General features: G+C 44.4%; 1 protein-coding gene across 1 annotated transcript in view; it reads left to right on the top strand.

Annotated features, from left to right (window-relative positions):
• SGCD (sarcoglycan, delta (35kDa dystrophin-associated glycoprotein)) overlaps window positions 1-17,087 on the top strand; it is a gene marked incomplete at its 5' end in the record, with an annotated part of 74,866 nt that overhangs the window by 12,081 nt on the left and 45,698 nt on the right. The window contains 2 exons of the mRNA XM_010153057.1: window positions 11,150-11,237; window positions 13,622-13,741. Of these exons, the coding sequence (XP_010151359.1) occupies window positions 11,150-11,237; window positions 13,622-13,741 (208 nt within the window). The remainder of the gene's footprint in view (window positions 1-11,149; window positions 11,238-13,621; window positions 13,742-17,087) is intronic.

Genomic DNA, 17,087 nt, shown 5'->3' on the forward strand with positions numbered 1-17,087 from the left:
CTGTGGCGCTCAGGCAGTGGGTTGATGGGATGAACCTGAAGGTGTTTCTTCTGATGCCCTCTGTGGTTGAGCGTTCAGAACCTGCCCCCTCCAGTTTTTTGCAGAACATCCTCCACCGTTTAAATGAGGTAAAGGCCAGGCAGGGCAATGACACGTATGTTGTCAATACTTCTAGGCTGAGAAGCACCTTTTATTGCATGTTTACTGTTGCTTCAAGCCCAAATATTTTATCTGTATTGGTGCTACACTCCTGAAATCCCCACCTCCTACTGCAAACTGACTTTTGCTGTGTATGTTTCCTTAAAATCCCAACTGTTATTTATAAATGATGAACCTTAATGTTGGTACGCAGTTGGGAGAGCAGCAGGCTTTTTGTTTCTCTCTGCAACATTATCTATTATGCAGCACTCTGGGAAGTGTAGCTTAGCTGAAGCAGAAGAAATGGGAACGTGCAGGCAGGACCCTTCCTGTGCTCCTCCCTGGTAGGAGCCTCTGGCTGGGTGTCTTCACTGATCAGTTCTGTTCCTCCAGAGTTTTGAAAGAACTTCAGGAATAAAAACATCAGGAGGCAAATACCTTCAGCTTAAAAGTGGAGACAACCAGGCAGGCTGAGCCACCCTGCTGATTGCCCAGAGAGTAATTTGGGGTCCTTGGCTTTTAGATGCCTCCCTGCACTCTATTTTACCTTCAGACATCCCAATTTCTTTGTCTCCTTTTGCCATTACTCACCATTTCCCCAAACAACATTTCTGTTTTCTTCCAGGCATGGAAAAACCATCTGCTGCTCTTTCTGCAAGCCTGACATCTCTTGAAACACCACTCCCCAGCTCCCCAGTGCTGTTGGTTAGGGATGTACTTCTGCTTATCGGCCCTGCACCATGACAATACCCTGCATTCCTCTCCTCTCTTCACCCTGAAGCAGATAATCGAGTGTTGACTGAATGGCAGCCACAAGATGCAGCCAGATCCCAACACAGAGCACCCTACCCCTGTGCATGCAAGTGTCCCCCTGATGAGACATTTGCTGTCATGCTCTCTCTGTAGGTACGTGTGTTCAGTGTAGCAACGTCCATCAGGATTTAGCATCTTTCCTCTGGATCAATCCCGTTTCATGTTGCATGCTTAGCTGCATCTGTCGAGCGTACTACTTCCACCTTTTCAAGGGTACTGGTGCCTTGGCTGTTAGCTGTTAGGTCTCTCTGAGGCGGATGGAGGTTTGCAGCCCTTCCTCCCCAGGACAGTTCGTCTGGCACTAACGCACACACGGACTGTTACGGCACTGCCGCTCAGAGTTTTGTCCCTGTGTTTATTCCTGTGGGGAAGCCTCTGTCTAGTCATGTAGACCAACAGAGCATCCTTCTTAAAGCTGAGTATTGATCATTTCAGCAGAAGAAACAAAGTGGTTAGATAAAAGCTATTCAAAAACTGTTTGTGGAAATGTCTCTGTGACCCCATAACCCTGTATCATAATTAAAACAGATCAAATTGTTTTGGTATCAGAGGTACAGTCGTGGGCCCAGCTTTTCTTTTCTGTCCTTCCCATTTTCCCAGATATGCCCATACAGAGTTAACTGAGTATATTTCTACAATAAATATTCCCACAACAAGCCCAAAATGTGGTTTTCATCAATCATTTTATAGCTGCTTCAAACCTGTCACACCAGTGTATGTGTTTACAGCAGCTGATGGGAAAAAAATGCAGGCAAACTACAAATAAAAGCAAGAATTTGAATAGAAAACCTGAATTTTCTATCACCAGGAGTGGTCAGATGATCTTTCTTTGCGTCTTGTACAGTGGCAAGTGCAATCTCCAGTGACTCAATAGTTGCAGATCCAGGAAATGGGATTATTACTTCCATGGAGCTGTTGAAAAGGAGAGCATGCAGAGCCCTGCAAACCTGTCCTGGTGCACTGACCTGCATTTGCCTATGGAGCACAGCAAACGTGAAGGGCAGCTCTCAAAAAGCCTTATATTTGCAGTAGAAAGCCTTCTACTTTTGTGGAAAGCCTTCTCAAAGAAAAGCCTTATATTTGCAGTAGAAGCCCAGAAGCAGAAACGCTTTGATTGCAGGAACATGTCCAGGCTGAACCTTGTCATTTCACAGGCCAGATGCACGGGAGAGAACTCCCCTGGGTAATCACAGAAGTGAGGATGGCTTCTGCATCCTGCCTCCCAGCCGTAACCGTGCTGTGGTGTAGTTGCCTCTGCAGTGTAATTGCTTTCTCTGCAGGGCTTCTTCCTATTGATTCTGCTTGTGTGGATTTAAATTGTTTGCGGGTTTGAACTAGACTCAAGTTGGTCTGCATCTCCGCTTTTCTGTGCTAGGCAGCTCACGTGACGGGTCTGTCTAAGAGACTTTAATGATGTCTAGATAGCATCACTCCCTAGCCTGCGCGTATGTATTTGATTTGAGGAGGGAGGCTGGATCAGATAAGTTCAGAACATCAATAAATATGTGTATTTTGTTTGGTGACACTTGTTCAATTTGAATCTTTTTCCCAGGAGGCAGCTTGTGTTGTGTCATTTTTTCAGCGTGCTGTGTAAATGCTCTGCATCTGCAACTGTCGGGGATGGTGCCTTCCCGTGGCAATGCCATCTGCTTGTTCACAAAGTGCTTTTTGCGTAGATAAAAAATGTGAGGTGTTACTCATAATTAGGCAAATCACATGCTGTGATCTGTGATTGATTTTTGTTGCTGGCTACCTCGCATATGTCTGTGTGTCCATAAGTATTGTCTACATATCAGCATATGGATGCAGATGAATCAGAGGCTCATGGATTCTTTTTCCCAGTCCAGACAGATGGAAATGTGTTGCCGCCTTCTTACTAGAAGCAGCTGAATTTCAGTAACACCAGGGGAACTCCACTCAGGTTTCACACTTTACACGCATACGTAAGTTGGCGTGGCCATTTATAATCTAATACAAGAAGTAAGCAATCCGTGACACACAGCAAAGGAAAGTTACGGTTTCAAAGCAGTGTTCAGAGGTGGCCACACTATTGGCCTTCCCAGAGAAAAATATCTGGACGTAGAACTTGGCGTTACGCAGTGTGGTGACAAAATGCCTAAAAGGTGCTGTGAGAGTTGCAGGACCCAAGTGTGCCTGCTGAATCAGACTTTTGGAAAATATTACTTGGCCTTTCTTGGTATTAACTGTATATACTCTTTAACGTGTATTCACCTCACTAACTGAGCGAGATCTTAAGTGTTTCTGGCTGTACTGTGATCCAAGTAATGCTGATAGCAAGAGAAAGTACGTCAAAAATTACTAGTTGTGTATAATTTTGTCTTCAAATGCCTTTTATGGATGGTGAGGTGTGATTTACCAGCAGATTTAAAAGATGTTTAAGGCAGGCAGTAGGCATACCAGAAAGGCCATAAAAATGAAAACACATGAACAGAGGTCTGCAGACTTGTCTGGAGTAGAAGTTACGAGCAGTGAACTAGCTATATAGTTGGATGATTTAGGGTATTTTAAACAGCAGCAGAGCTCCCTTCTTCTCTGTCCCTCTCTCCTGCGGTCTTGTGCCTACCTACAGTGTGCTCGCTGCAGCAGGAGATCTGTCACCGCTGGAGTCTGGCCGTAACTAGGCTAGCCCGAGGCAGAAAGTGGGCTGTAACCGCACAAATCCATAGTCGTGCTGCTCCCGCACCTCCTGTAGACAAGGATCAGGTGGGTGCGAGCTGCCGCTGAGCAGCAGCTGCAGTTTGGTATTTCTGCAGGAGAACTCAGTGAAGTGAAATGGTTAGAGAGTACGCGATTGATTTTTACTGGAAGTGGTGATCAGTGTGCTCAGAACTAGGACCGTTCTCCGGTTTCAGAGCATTAGAGTTCCTTGAGTCCTGCTTAGTTTGTACGAGGGAGAGCCCTTCCCGGCGGCTGCAGGGTTAATCAGCAGCAGGCATGTGATGGGCTCTGGTACGACGCCTTTGGGTGAACTCTGCGTGCAGTGAAGTGCTTGAAGCATGGTCAGAATTATTTGGTCATTGTACAAGTTGTGCTGTTCTCTTCATTTCAGCTGTTGTCTGAGGATGTCTTGCCAGAGGACTCCCGGTGCTGAGCGTGCTTAATGCATCGGATTTTTCCGAAGCCGGTAATGCTCAGTTCAGTCCTACCAACAGAGAAAGTTTTGTGAATGAGCAGCAGCCTTGATACATTACAAATCCCGATTTCCCACCCCCATGGATACTGAACAGAACTCCAACATGCACGGTTGCATCTTATTGTTACGTGTATGTCTGTCGCTTTCATCATGTGATCTGTGGTTTTCCTCGTAAGACAATGAAGTGAAAAAGGAAGGAGAACAGCAGAGAAGTCGAGGCAGATGTAACGTCTTGGAGATGGTTTTGGTGTTGTTTTTAATGTCAGCAGACATAGTGTGATTTCATTTTCAGAAGAATTTCAGCTGCAAAGCAGCTGATTAGGCATCTTGAAGAAGCAGCCGCTCTCTTGAAGCACTGTGTTAATGAGATTATTACAGATAATCTTCTAAAGAGAGAAACCCCTGGATGGCCAGGAATAAATCACTGTGAAGAATACAAACCCTCTTGGGTAGCCATCCAAAAGCAGAACCCAGTCATTTAGGTCTTGCATCACAGACCTGCCTTCGCTGCACTTTAAAAAGAAGACTCGGAGATATAATTGTTTAATGCAGCACTGTTAAATTTATCTTTTGTTTCTATTGTTGTTAAAATGAACGTCCAAGAATGCCATAAAGGGGGCATTGTGGTATTGGACACAGAACTCCAACATGTGCACTATCTATGCAGTTAAAAGTATGTCATGTTGGATGGGACCATAGTATTTTCTGAGCTTCTTGAGACTGTTTCTGCAAAGATGACTGGACCTGGTTTGCACAGAAGAAGGAACTTGATTTTTTGTTTGTTTTAAGCATTTGAATACTTCATAAAATGTCAGAAGTTGGAACACAGCACACCTAGTCAGTTCATGATACTACATTTACGTCTTTGAGTGCCAGTTGCAGGTCGGGCTGTATCAGCTCCGTTACAGCTCCAGGTTACATGACCTGGGCTCATTACACTCGTGAAAAGGGTTTGTTTCCTGGAAGAAGAGGATGCAGACTGCATGTATTACCTCTGCACCGCACCTATTGCCTCCTTCCTAAAAGCGATCGCCTGTAGACACAAACGTGGCGTCGACCAGGGCATTCTCTTTTAATCTGTTGGTTACATATTCCACTCACGGTTTGCTTTCCTTCTGCTCTGAAAAGCTTACACTGTCAAATCAGAAGTTTTACTAAAACAGGGATTTAGTAACATGAACATTATATTCAACTGTTTGAAGGACAAAATCGAGATCAAAAGAGATCAGTGATTAAAGAAAAAGTACGTTCAAATAATATTAGGGTTCCAGCCACCCTGAAATTATTGCTCTGTGTCTCAGTTAACAGGCCATAAATACCTGACACTCGTGGAGCTGTGAGTTGTCCCTCGCAGTAGCAAATGCAGTGCAGGAGGGTATCACTGCTGGCATTACTATGCTCACATTTAGCTGCTACTGTAGTAGGATGGGTTGGATTTCAGGAACAGAATATATTTGTTACTACCCACGTGACTATTTCTCCTCTATCTGCAGCTCCCTGAAACAACACTCAAGGGTGCAGGCCAGTGAATGTGCTGCTTGTGGCTGTAGGCAGGGGAAGGAGAGCTTCTGCTGTCGTTGTGGGTGGCTGCTCGCTTTACAGAAAACGAGCGTTTGCCCTCTGACAGTCCAGCTGTGTATAGAGCGATGTTTGCTGTCTGTAATGGCAGTGAGAGGAACAGTTGAGCAGGAAAATGGTGCTGAGTGGCTTCTCCATTGACTGCTCCTTGCTACCCTGGATTGTGCTTTAATATCTTAATTTTTCCCATTAATTTGTAAGACTGCAGGAAATTCACTATTTCCATTATTTCCACAAGCTTCACTTGCACTTACTGTGTGACAACTTTGAAGCCACACGATCAAGTCAAAGCTACTCCTCTTGACAATTACAAAACACACTGACTGCAATGCATTATTTTTAAATTGCCTGTTAAAATTGAAAAGGATTTCCAAATATTTTTAATAATTCCTTAAAACAGTCTAAGGACATCTGTTGGAGTATAGAATTTCCTTAAAGGCAGTACTGGTTGGGATTGCTTCAGCTGCAAATTAAGGTTGTCAGTCAAGGTGTGTTTTTCTGGTTTAGTCTCTGATCTAGGAGTTTTTAGCATCTCTTGCAAAATGCACCGAAGACAGACAGCCAGGGAGCTCTTAGGGCTTGTTTTGCCGTGTGTTTACCCTGGCAAACAACCAGCCGATACCTTTTGCGAAGGCTTCTATGTCGCACTGGATACCTCATGGCTTAGTGAGGAAACAAGCTGTATGTACTGTTTTGACATATTTTTGCACTTTTCACATTCTTTATTTTGCAGCATGTGCCCAGCATTTTAATACACTGAGTAACTGTGGCAACTTCCTTTGTGTGTCTACAAACATTTGCATTATTGTTAAGCCATTGAGTCTGCTGATGAGGGGCAGGAGTAAGATGCAGAATGATGTATTTACTACATAGGATTTCCGGCAGAGATGAATAGTAGATTCATGGTGGGCTGGAAGTAGATAACCAGCCCAAAGAGTCCTCAAAAGATCCCAGCCTCCCCTGCCCCAGAAATGGATCTGCAGCCCAGAGCAGGGTGGGATCCTCCGTCAGTGTCCTGTAAGGAAAATGCTTGAAATAAGTCAGAAACAAGCAGGAAAACAGGCAGAAGGGAAAAAAAAAATGCATCCTGCTCCCATCGATGTCTCTACTTAAGTTTCTCCAGCCAAATGATCCAAGGAACCACTGGAACGAAACAATGCCGTAGAAGAGTGTCGGCAGGGAGGTGACCACGGGTTGAGTTTGCAGAGGTGTATAGGGGGTTAAACCACAGGCTGTAGCTCAGGGCGGTGTAATGGGGTGGCGAAGGTGGACGCGGACTGGGACTCTGCTGGCGCAGCGTGGGTAACGGGGTGGTGGGAGGGAGGTGGAAGTGCTAACAGCCGCCCCTGGGCATAAGGAGCAAGGCGGGGGCAGCGTCGGCTCTTGGACGAGAGGTGCGGGCAAACCTTGTTGCTGTGTTTGTGGTGAGAGGAAGAAGAACAAATGACAAGTTTGTCGGTACATCAGAGAGCATGCAGGCAGTGCGATATGTTGGGTTATTGTGTGTTCGGCACTGTCAGTTGTATTTTATCTCAAATGTACTTTTCTGAAGAATTGGGTTGAACCTTGTGGAGAGAAAAAGGTAGAGAAGGAGAAAAAGATTATTTTCCCTACTTTCTGAACCCAAAAGAATACTTAATACAGTTTCCCATTCACTTCCATTTTATTTTCGTCAATCCCAAGAGTACAATATATTGATTTCTTTAATATTATTTATCTGCAGAGATGCGAAACTGCGTTTTTGTGTATTATACTTCAGAAATGTGGCGTGTCTCATACTTAGAGTGTTATAATCAGATGTGGTTGTTTATTACACACTGAAATTCTAACTCTGTGACAGTTTATGAGAATATTACTTCACTACATAATTATTTTTATTGTGATGAAGGTGTCCTGTTGATCTAGACTTCCACTTGCTCATGTGCATCAGAATTCTTAATTTTGTGTCATGATAACATGAAAGTATGAGAAGTGCAAGATTTTGTCTTTTCTGTTATAATTTCTAATTGTTTAAGGATTTTTTAACGCTTTAGTTAAACATGTGCGTGATTGAAGGAAGCTGGCATCATCACCAAGCTTGCAACAGAGGAAACACTTTTTAAATGTTTGGTGTGTAAAAGATGTCAGTGTTGTTACCTTTGTGAACAGAAGATGATGGGGAGAAAATCTGCAGAATTTTCAGCAAAAGGGAGTAATTTTTTCAGCTCACTTCTTAATGGAAGAAGAATTATGGAAATGAGAGCAGGCATTGCATTAAGTGCTTGAAATGTTCCTTCCCTGCAGACCAATAAAAACATAACTCTTCCATTAGGGAAATTTAGTTTTTTTGAAGGCTGCGTGAGTCTGAGCTCTGAATCAGTGAATGAGATGACTATGCTGGGGTAAGCGTTTCAAGGTCTGATTATGTATTTTAGGCCTTTCGTAGGTCTATACCAGCTCTTCGCTTGTCTTGTAAGACTTCTTCAGAGCAACTTTTTCTGTAGCTCTTTTTATATTAACCACTTGGCTTATCTTGTCGTACTTCTGTAGTGCAATCCCCTGTTATGCAGATCAATAACCAGTTTTAAAAGCCATGGGGATTTAATGACTTTTCATACCTGGATACGTACTAGAAGGTTTTCTGGCCTTTTCAAAACATTCTAGCTACATGCATAACTCCATATACAAAAGTCAAATAGTGAAAGTCAAAATTGTGACCTTTGTGTGCTTCATATGGCATGTTTATAGTGGTTATAGTCTCACCTTCAACTGTAGATTATGCAGATTGTAACTATCTGCCTTTAAAATATCCTTCATCTGTAAGCGCAAGATGAAAACGTAGCAGTAAACTGCTATCGCTGGGGATGTTCAAATTAGGTCTCTGATCAGGGCTGGGGAGAATTAATATCAGATCAAGTGGCTGTTCAAGTGAAGCCATCTTTTTTCCTGTGCTGTTAACCATAAAATAGTAATCAACATTAATTTCTAGGTTCTAGAAGATCACAAATAAAAATTAATAAAAAAGAGCAAAATCGTTACCAGTCATTATCACTGCTCCTTCCTTCTCACTTTTAATCATATTTCACTTTCATATACTACACTACCTGTCAAACACATTGCAGAGGTATCTAAGGATGATTTGTCCTCATTTAGTGTATGAGGAGACAGAGACCCCAAGAGCTTCTGAAACTTGTCCAAGGTCTGGAAATGATTAAGTGGAATTCTTTCTCTTTACTATTTTTATTTAGTTGGAAATAGTCTGAACATAGCCATAAGGGTCTAGTTATAATTGATCAAATAAATCCCATTTCCCCCTTTTTATGCTGAAGGGCTCATCCCAGGGGTGCATGCAGCACAAATACTTAAGGCAACAAATGTGATTACTGTGAATGTTTGATCACACGTGGGGCTGGTTTTCGTTTAGTTTTTTGAGTTTTGTGTTCTGCAAACACTGCTGGGAATTGTTTGCCCATCACTAGAAGTGTTCCTTGAAGTTCCAGTCCATCACAAGACTCCCATGAGTGCATTCCTGTGTTCCTGTTATGTTTTATATGCAGACAATCCAGTCCTGCCGTGATCCAGAAAAATGGCATCTGTGCAAATACTAGTTATGTTCCTTATAAATTCAGGAGGCAAGGAGAACATGTCTGACGTACACGATCCTCTGTCCCCATCATTATTCATTCATAATGGAAAGGTTTTAAAACACTGGAAAAAGACTTTTGGTGGAGGAAACACATGGACAGCAGCCCTGAGGAGAAGGACTTGGGGGTACTGGTGGATGAAAAACTGAACATGAGCCGGCCGTGTGCGCTGGCAGCCCAGAAAGCCAACCGTATCCTGGGCTGTATCCAGAGAAGTGTGGCCAGCAGGTCGAGGGAGGGGATTCTGCCCTTCTACTCTGCTCTGGTGAGACCCCACCTGGAGTGCTGCGTCCAGCTGTGGAGCCCTCAATATCAGAAGGATATTGACCACTTGGAGCGAGTCCAGAGGAGGCCACGAAGATGCTCAGAGGGCGGGAGCCCCTCTGCCATGGGGACAGGCTGGGAGAGGTGGGCTTGTTCAGCCTGGAGAAGAGAAGGCTCCGGGGAGACCTTATAGCACCTTCCAGTACCTGAAGGGGCTACAAGGAAGCTGGGGGGGACTTTTTACGAGGGCCTGTAGTGACAGGACAAGGGGTAACGGGTTTAAATTGAAAGTGGGGAGGTGTAGATTGGATATCAGGAAGAAGTTCTTCCCGGAGAGGGTGGGGAGCACTGGGACAGGTTACCCAGAGAAGCTGTGGATGCCCCATCCCTGGGAGTGTCCAAGGCCAGGCTGGATGAGGCTTGGAGCAACCTGGTCTAGTGGAATGTGTCCCTGCCCATGGCAGGGGGGTTGGAACTGGATGATCTTTAAGGTCCCTTCCAGCCAAAACCATTCTATGGTTCTATAACATTTTCAACTCCCTGCTGATGTTCTTGCTATTTTATCCTCTCTACAAATGTTGTGGTTTAGTCAGTTGATGAATTTAATCAGCTGCCTGCTTTAGACATTATGAAGAGATGCTGGCAGTGAATTTCTACCTCGTACATTCGACTTTTGGCTGATTTCAGTTGGGGTCACCCTGTGCTAGTGCTGTAGGTGGCTAATAGCTCCTGAGAAACCAACCTTGTAGACTGTGGCTGCCTGTAGAAAACACAAGTTCCCGGGTGTCTTGGATGTGTTTGCACACAGAAGGAGCCAGATGGTTTTCTCTGTGGGTCTCCTTTGGCTCCGCTCTGCAGGAGGAATACCTGAGATGGATAGGTATTTCCTATCTGCTGCCAGGTAGCTGTGTGGCTCCTCTGTGCTAACAGCTGCTCTAACTCTTCTCTCAGAGGTGTATTTAAAGCATAAAAATGAAAACTGGGTAGAAGTCGGTGTGGTCAAGTGGGGAGTGGGGAAAACTTCATGTCTTGTGTATCTCCAGACTTGATGGGACGGGTCTGGTCCCAAGCTGGCATCCCACTGGAATGTTATGGTGGTACATGCAGGATGGTTCCCAAGTGCTTTGATGCCAAAGGCACTTTCCTACCTGTTAAGGTTCTCTCGTTCACAGCCCTTAGGCATTGCTCGCTCTTGTGGCTGTGGCAGGCGGACACGGTCACCCCCTGGAGCCGTCTGAGGCACTGTGTAATAATGCAGTTTTGACTAAACGCACTGCTGCAGTCAGCCACCCCCCAAAACACCATGGCCTTGGGGAAGCTTAGGTCAGGTCCCATATCACCTGCACATCTCAAAATAACAGATTGGTTGTCTTACACTTGCATTAAAGCCATCCCTAAACCATGGCTAGTCTCTGGGACAGTATCTGGGTCAGACAGAGGTGTGGGCTCTGGTTTTATCCAGGACAACAAAAATTAATGCAGGGTAGCCTGCACCTCAGCCACCCGCCCAACCCTGGGGCCATGAGCAGCAGCCATCCCCTCCCCGTCTCATGTGCTTGCTCTCGCCGTCTCGTTCCAGGGCAACCCACTGTACTTCCAGTCTGCCAGAAACGTGACAGTGAACATCCTCAACGAGAAGACTAAAGTCCTTTCTCGCCTTGTAACAGGTAAGGAGGGGGAACAGCTGCGTGGAAGAAGGAAGCAGGGATGAAAGCGGGTGTGTTATGGGATGCAGTGCTGGCTTCAGACAGCACGCAGGAGTGCCCAGGTGTCTTGTGAAGTACAAATGAAAACTTCGCTCCACTTTGTAGAAACAAAGCTAGAGACATGAAAGCTGTGCTGCAGAGGCAGCTGGCTGGTGCTTTTGATAATGAAACAGACCATTTTCCTTTGAAAGCCAGTCCGGAGACAGAAAGGTTAGTTGTATGACTTTAGGGTCAGTGTTGTGTTTAACCCCAGGTGGCAGCTGAGCCCCACACAGCCGCTCGCTCACTCCCCCCCCCTGGTGGGATGGGGGAGAGAATCAAAGAGTAAAAGTGAGAAAACTCGTGGGTTGAGATAAAGACAGTTTAATAAGTAAAGCAAAAGCCACACGCACAAGCAAAGCAAAACACTCCCCACTTCCCATGGGCAGGCAGGTGTTCAGCCATCCCCAGGAGAGCAGGGCTCCATCACACGTAGCAGTTACTTGGGAAGACAAACACTGTCCTTCCTTCTTCCCCCAGCTTTATGTGCTGAGTATGATGTCATATGGTATGGAATATCCCTTTAGTCAGTTGGGGTCAGCTGTCCTGACTGTGTCCCCTCCCAAATTCTTGTGAAAAATCTTTATGCATTATATGTGGTAATATATACTATATATATGATGTAGGATAGATATTTATTTATTGAGATTTATCTAGGGATGGGGAGAAGCATTGCTGTGTGGCAGAGCCAGTAATCCATAAATACGTTGTTTCTACATGAGACTGGGTTGTTTGGTTTGCTTATATAACATCTTGGCCTCTAGTCACAGTATTAAATAATTAAATATGCAGCTTCAGTAAGCAATGATTTAAGCAGCACGCATGAAAATTGCCTGGAGGAAGGAAATAAATTCAACCCCAAGCTCCCCAATTCTCACATTCAGAATTAACATCCTTAGTCTGTTGGCTCTCCATATATTTTCAAGAGGGTATCTGGTTCACTTAAACACCTCTGTTTCATCATTCCTGGGAGGACGCAGTCAGTGACGTCTCCCAGTGTGATATTCTGGTTACTGCGCTTGCTTCTGTGTTCAGCCACAGCTTTGGTTTCCGAGAGGAGCAAAGTCGTGGTCCCATGTAGTGTTTGCTGCAATGATGGGTAAGGAGGCAGTTAATCAGCAAGATACAAATCAAACTTCTGTCTTGAAAGTACTGGATTTTCTGAGTGGCTGCAGGACTTTTAAGTGTTTCCAGGAACCTTGGCATAGCCTCACTTTTCTCTAGTCCAAACCATGCACGTGTTTCTTTGTGTGTCCTGATGCCACTACAGATGACCTGTGGAGGCAAACCTGTGTATGGATGGACTTAGAAACTGCTAATAAGAAAATGCTGTCTGTCAGCTCTGCTTTCTCTTGCCTTTTGAGAAATGAGCCTAGTCAGGAAGATGGCCAGAAGTCATGGGAAGTCCGATCAGCTGCAGTACCATGTTCCAGGGTGGCTGTGGCTGAGACTGGGTTGCGCAAGGCTGTTAGATGGTGGTTTGTCCAAAGTTTACCTTAGGTTGGGTAACCGAGGGGTCTGCTCATTGCAGCTTTTGAGCCACAGGCCTGCACAGAATTGCTCTTCAGACAGCTGATGTTTATCAGGTTCCCCAACAAAGCACATTGCCAGAGGCTTTCCAGCACTGCCCTGCACAGCAGCCTGCAGGAGAAGCAGAACTGAAGTAAGAGCTATGAAGGAAGGTTTTGCACATCTAAAACCTTTCTGAAACGGGGGAGACTGCTGTTTGTCTTGGCTTGCACATGATTGAAATGGTCTAAAAGAAAACATTTTCTCCTGTGGTGATGTTAGTCTCTGGTATTTTTTTCAAATTGCACTGTGCATGACATCGATATCATTTTAATCAGGGTATATTTAAGAGTCAGAAACCCAGAAATCTTTTATACTGCAGCATCAGTCCAAAGAAAATGTACTCAGGAACACCTGATGCCTCTTACAGCTGCACCAATACTCTCAAAGCATGGCTGGGTATGTGCATTGCTATTTCACGTGTGCATCTGTCTTCTCATTAAAATTTCCCAGCCATCCCAGGTTTAATGGTGATTTTATGACACACATAAGCATTAACAAAAACGTAAGTAGAAACAGTTGAAGGGTTGTTACTTTGGTAGAAAACTGCCCTTTTCTAATGAGAGGTCACCCTCTGAAAAGCACAGACCTCCCTCTTTGATGTGTCAGATACAGGTTGTATCTGCAGATCTGTTAGGAGAATCTCAGCAGATGGGTTTATTAAATGTATGAAGCTGCTGGGTGATTTTCTTATACTTTTCACTAAAAGGTTGTGCTAAATCTCTTCTTCTCTCTAGGTCCCCAAGCAGTGGAAGCACACAGCCAAAAATTTGAGGTGAAAACCCTCTCTGGAAAATTGCTGTTTTCTGCAGATGACAACGAAGTGGTGGTTGGAGCAGAGAGATTGAGAGTTTTAGGTAAAAGATCGTTTACTAAATCACTGGTTTAATATGTGCCATTTCAAACTTCAGAGTAGTTTTGCCTGACTTTCCTTTGTGCTTTCAGAAAGCTTCTTTTGGAGATAAAGCCTTTTGCTGTCTTCATTGCTTTGAATCTTCCCCAAGCAGATAATGGCCAGGAGTTTCTGTCTGTGGGGTTTCTTAACTTGCACAACGTGTTACTTCCCCTTCAGAAAAAAAATCCCCTGGAAGTGGTTTGTCTGGCTCACTGAAGTGACTTTAACACCTGCTTTGGAAACTGAAGAGGTTTATCTCTTGGTTCTGGGATGAAGGACAGTGAGGGATCTCTGTAAGGATACTTCCATGGTTGCAGTCACTGTGCGTACGGAAACCTCAGGCTTCGTGGTTTTGATCCCACCACTTTCACCGGCTCCTTTCATTCTAAAGCAAACACCAGGGAGGAGACCTGCAGTGAAAACACCAGCATGTATTGGGACCCCGCATGAATTCTCTGAATAGTTTGGTGGCCATTATACTAGTTATCTTTCCTTAAGCAGGTGTGCAAGCACGTTGTGTACCTCTGAGCCCTCGCCAGGTATGTTGCGAGTGGGTTGATGCCCCGTGTGCGGAAGGAGAGTCCAACTTCACTGATGCCACTGCTCCCTGTCCGCCTTTCGAGAAAGACGGGGCAGCTTGAGCTCTGCTTTTGCCTGTGCAGGATCTGCCCCCCTATCTGTCCTGCCTGCTAGGCTTTACATTGGTAGTTCCTGGTGAAAGCTGGGGATATGCTTTGGGTTTGGGGAGTGGAGCTTGGCTATTGTGTGATTTGGTTTGGGTTTTTTTTTAATTAGAGAAAAGAAACAGTTATGGTAATTGTAAAATTTTCAGATGTATTTGATAGTTAGAGGAAATTACCTCTTAGTAACTTGAATTCTCTTGGTCTCCAGTTCATTGTCTTTGGTTAGTCTAAGATTTGTTTGCAAATGTTTTCATGTAGGACCAGTCTGGGTAACTTGATATTGCTAGCAGTTAGTGGCAGAACTGGGCCACTGGTCTCTGGAAGCACTGATGCCTGTTTTTTAATTGCTTGGTTTGGATGCATCTGTTTGCTCCAAATGCTTCCTTACTTCTCCAGTCAGCTCCTAAACACAGGGATCAGTGAAGGAGCTTTGAATGGTGTTGAGTATTTTTATTTATTATTCCTTAATACAGACGATACAGCATATTATTACTAGATTATGTATAACCTAAAGGAGCTTGAAATGAGGGACTTAGACTATAACCATCACGACTGGGACTTTGTATCCAACCATTAACATTTTTCATTACTTGATGTCGTGATATTCTAGCTGGTTCCTGTTTGTAGAAAGGCCAGGTGACTCTTTGCAAGTCACTGTTGGTACGTACTCGACTAGTGCTGTCACCAGCTGTGCAAAGTTAGGCAAGTTTTATAGGATAGATGTTGACTGTCACAAAAATAACAGTATCTTTCTTGTAGCTTAAAACTTTGAGAAGGACCATTCAAAGTTCTTGTGGTGTTACAGAGCTGGGGAGCATTTGTCACAATCCATGTTCTACCACAAACCCCCCTTCCCACTGTACCCTTCAGAGCTAACCAATTGTATGGTCTTTGTGCAGGGTAGATGAAGTCAGGAAGGAACAGTTTTTAAGTGTTTTCTGAGAGACCTTAAAATGAGAGATTTACATCCTTGGTTCTTCAAAAATGAGAGATTTATATCCTTGGTTCTTCATAAAGAGAAACTTTTTGTTACAAGTTACAAGTACTCCTTTTTAGCTTAGATACTCACCAAAATAATGCTTTTATTTACTTTGTACTTTGGAGAAACCAGCAATTATTTGTTGATAGTTATTTTGAGTTTCGGCCTTGTTTTAGTCTCCAGAATAATCAGCATCAAAAATACTGCAAACGACTGTAGCGCACTTTCATTTCTGTCTGCAGCTGAGTGTTTCTGAGGGTTTCATTGGCTTATGCAGATCTGTCCAGAAAGAAAAGGTAGAGCGATACCACTGGTGATGTCACATGGCGAGTATTTCCATGACCTTGAGCTGAAATGCTTTCAGAGTTCATGCTTGGCTTTGTTTCTCTCCAGCGTTGCTTCCCCAATCTAATTTTATCTCCAGAAGTGGTTGCCATGGCTGTTTGCCGTGCTGGGAAGTGTTATACCATATGTTCCTATTTCTTCCAGTGTTTTTGTCTGCACTTGAGGCTAGTCCAGCTTGTAGGACACAGACAAATTCCTTTGATTGTTTTTCTGGCGTTTGGGATCTCGGGTGCGGTCGGTTTGTGTCTGCTGACACCTACCTCTGCCATGTAAATCATCTCGACGTGTTCTTGGTGCTGAAGATGTGCTTGTTGTAGAGGGAAGTGTGTGGCTGCAGTCTGGCGTGGGAGTCATCTCACAGAGGCTAGAGCAGCAGTTCCTGGGCTTGTGGCTAGCTTTTAATCTTGTTAATGATAATTACTTTTTTTCTTCCTATGCTCTTCAAAGTTGATTCTGAAAGTTTGTTCTACAAAGTAATGCTGGAGCTTTGTCATGAGAAAAGAGGCACTTTCCTTTTTTGAAATGGACTGCTCTGGGTAGCTAAAGGATTTTTCAGCATTAGCAAGGCATTAAAAAGAGAGGAATACACAGAATTATGGATAAAAAGTACAAGTAGGACATGTGCTGCATTTGATGGTGCTTCAAAAAATTGCACAGCATGGTAGTGCAGATTACTAGATGAAAGTGCTTTTTATTTTAATTGTGTTTGGGGGGGTTATTTCTGATTTTTAACCACTAAAGGAGACAGAAAGACGGAGTTGGTCCCCCCTGCTTTTTATGCATGTTGTAATTTAGAGTACTTCAGTGATTTTATTTACTTTAGTGAATCCAGTCAAACCTGTCGGCACAGGAGAGGTTGGAGGATGACAGGAACTTCATCCGAGGCCAAGGGCAGCCCTCTGAGCCCTTTGGCCATGCTCAGCTCTGGTGGCATCTCCACAGCCTTTTCCAGTTACAGGCACAAGGTCCCTCTGCCTTGCTCTGAGCCCAGCGGGAGGTCGGCAGCTGCATGGGTTCAGATGACTCGGGAGGAGCTCGTGTTTGCCTGCAAGAAGTCAGGTAGAAACAAGAGCCTGATGCCAGATCTAGTCTGCCCGTTTTCTTCCAAGCTCAAATGCTAGCGCCTGCAGTTTCCCAGCCATCACTCTTGTGGAGGCACATCCTTGCTCTTAGCACCACTTTCTTTTACAAGCTTCACTCCTTGAAAGATACTGCAGCAAAGCTCAGAGCCATTCTCATTCCCCAGAACCACAGCTCTCTGGTTTTCCAAGGCTTAGAGTTTGAAGGCAGAACCTGCCTCC

Source organism: Eurypyga helias, unplaced genomic scaffold, assembly GCF_000690775.1.
Source record: "Eurypyga helias isolate BGI_N326 unplaced genomic scaffold, ASM69077v1 scaffold6856, whole genome shotgun sequence".
NCBI classification, from domain to species: domain Eukaryota; kingdom Metazoa; phylum Chordata; class Aves; order Eurypygiformes; family Eurypygidae; genus Eurypyga; species Eurypyga helias.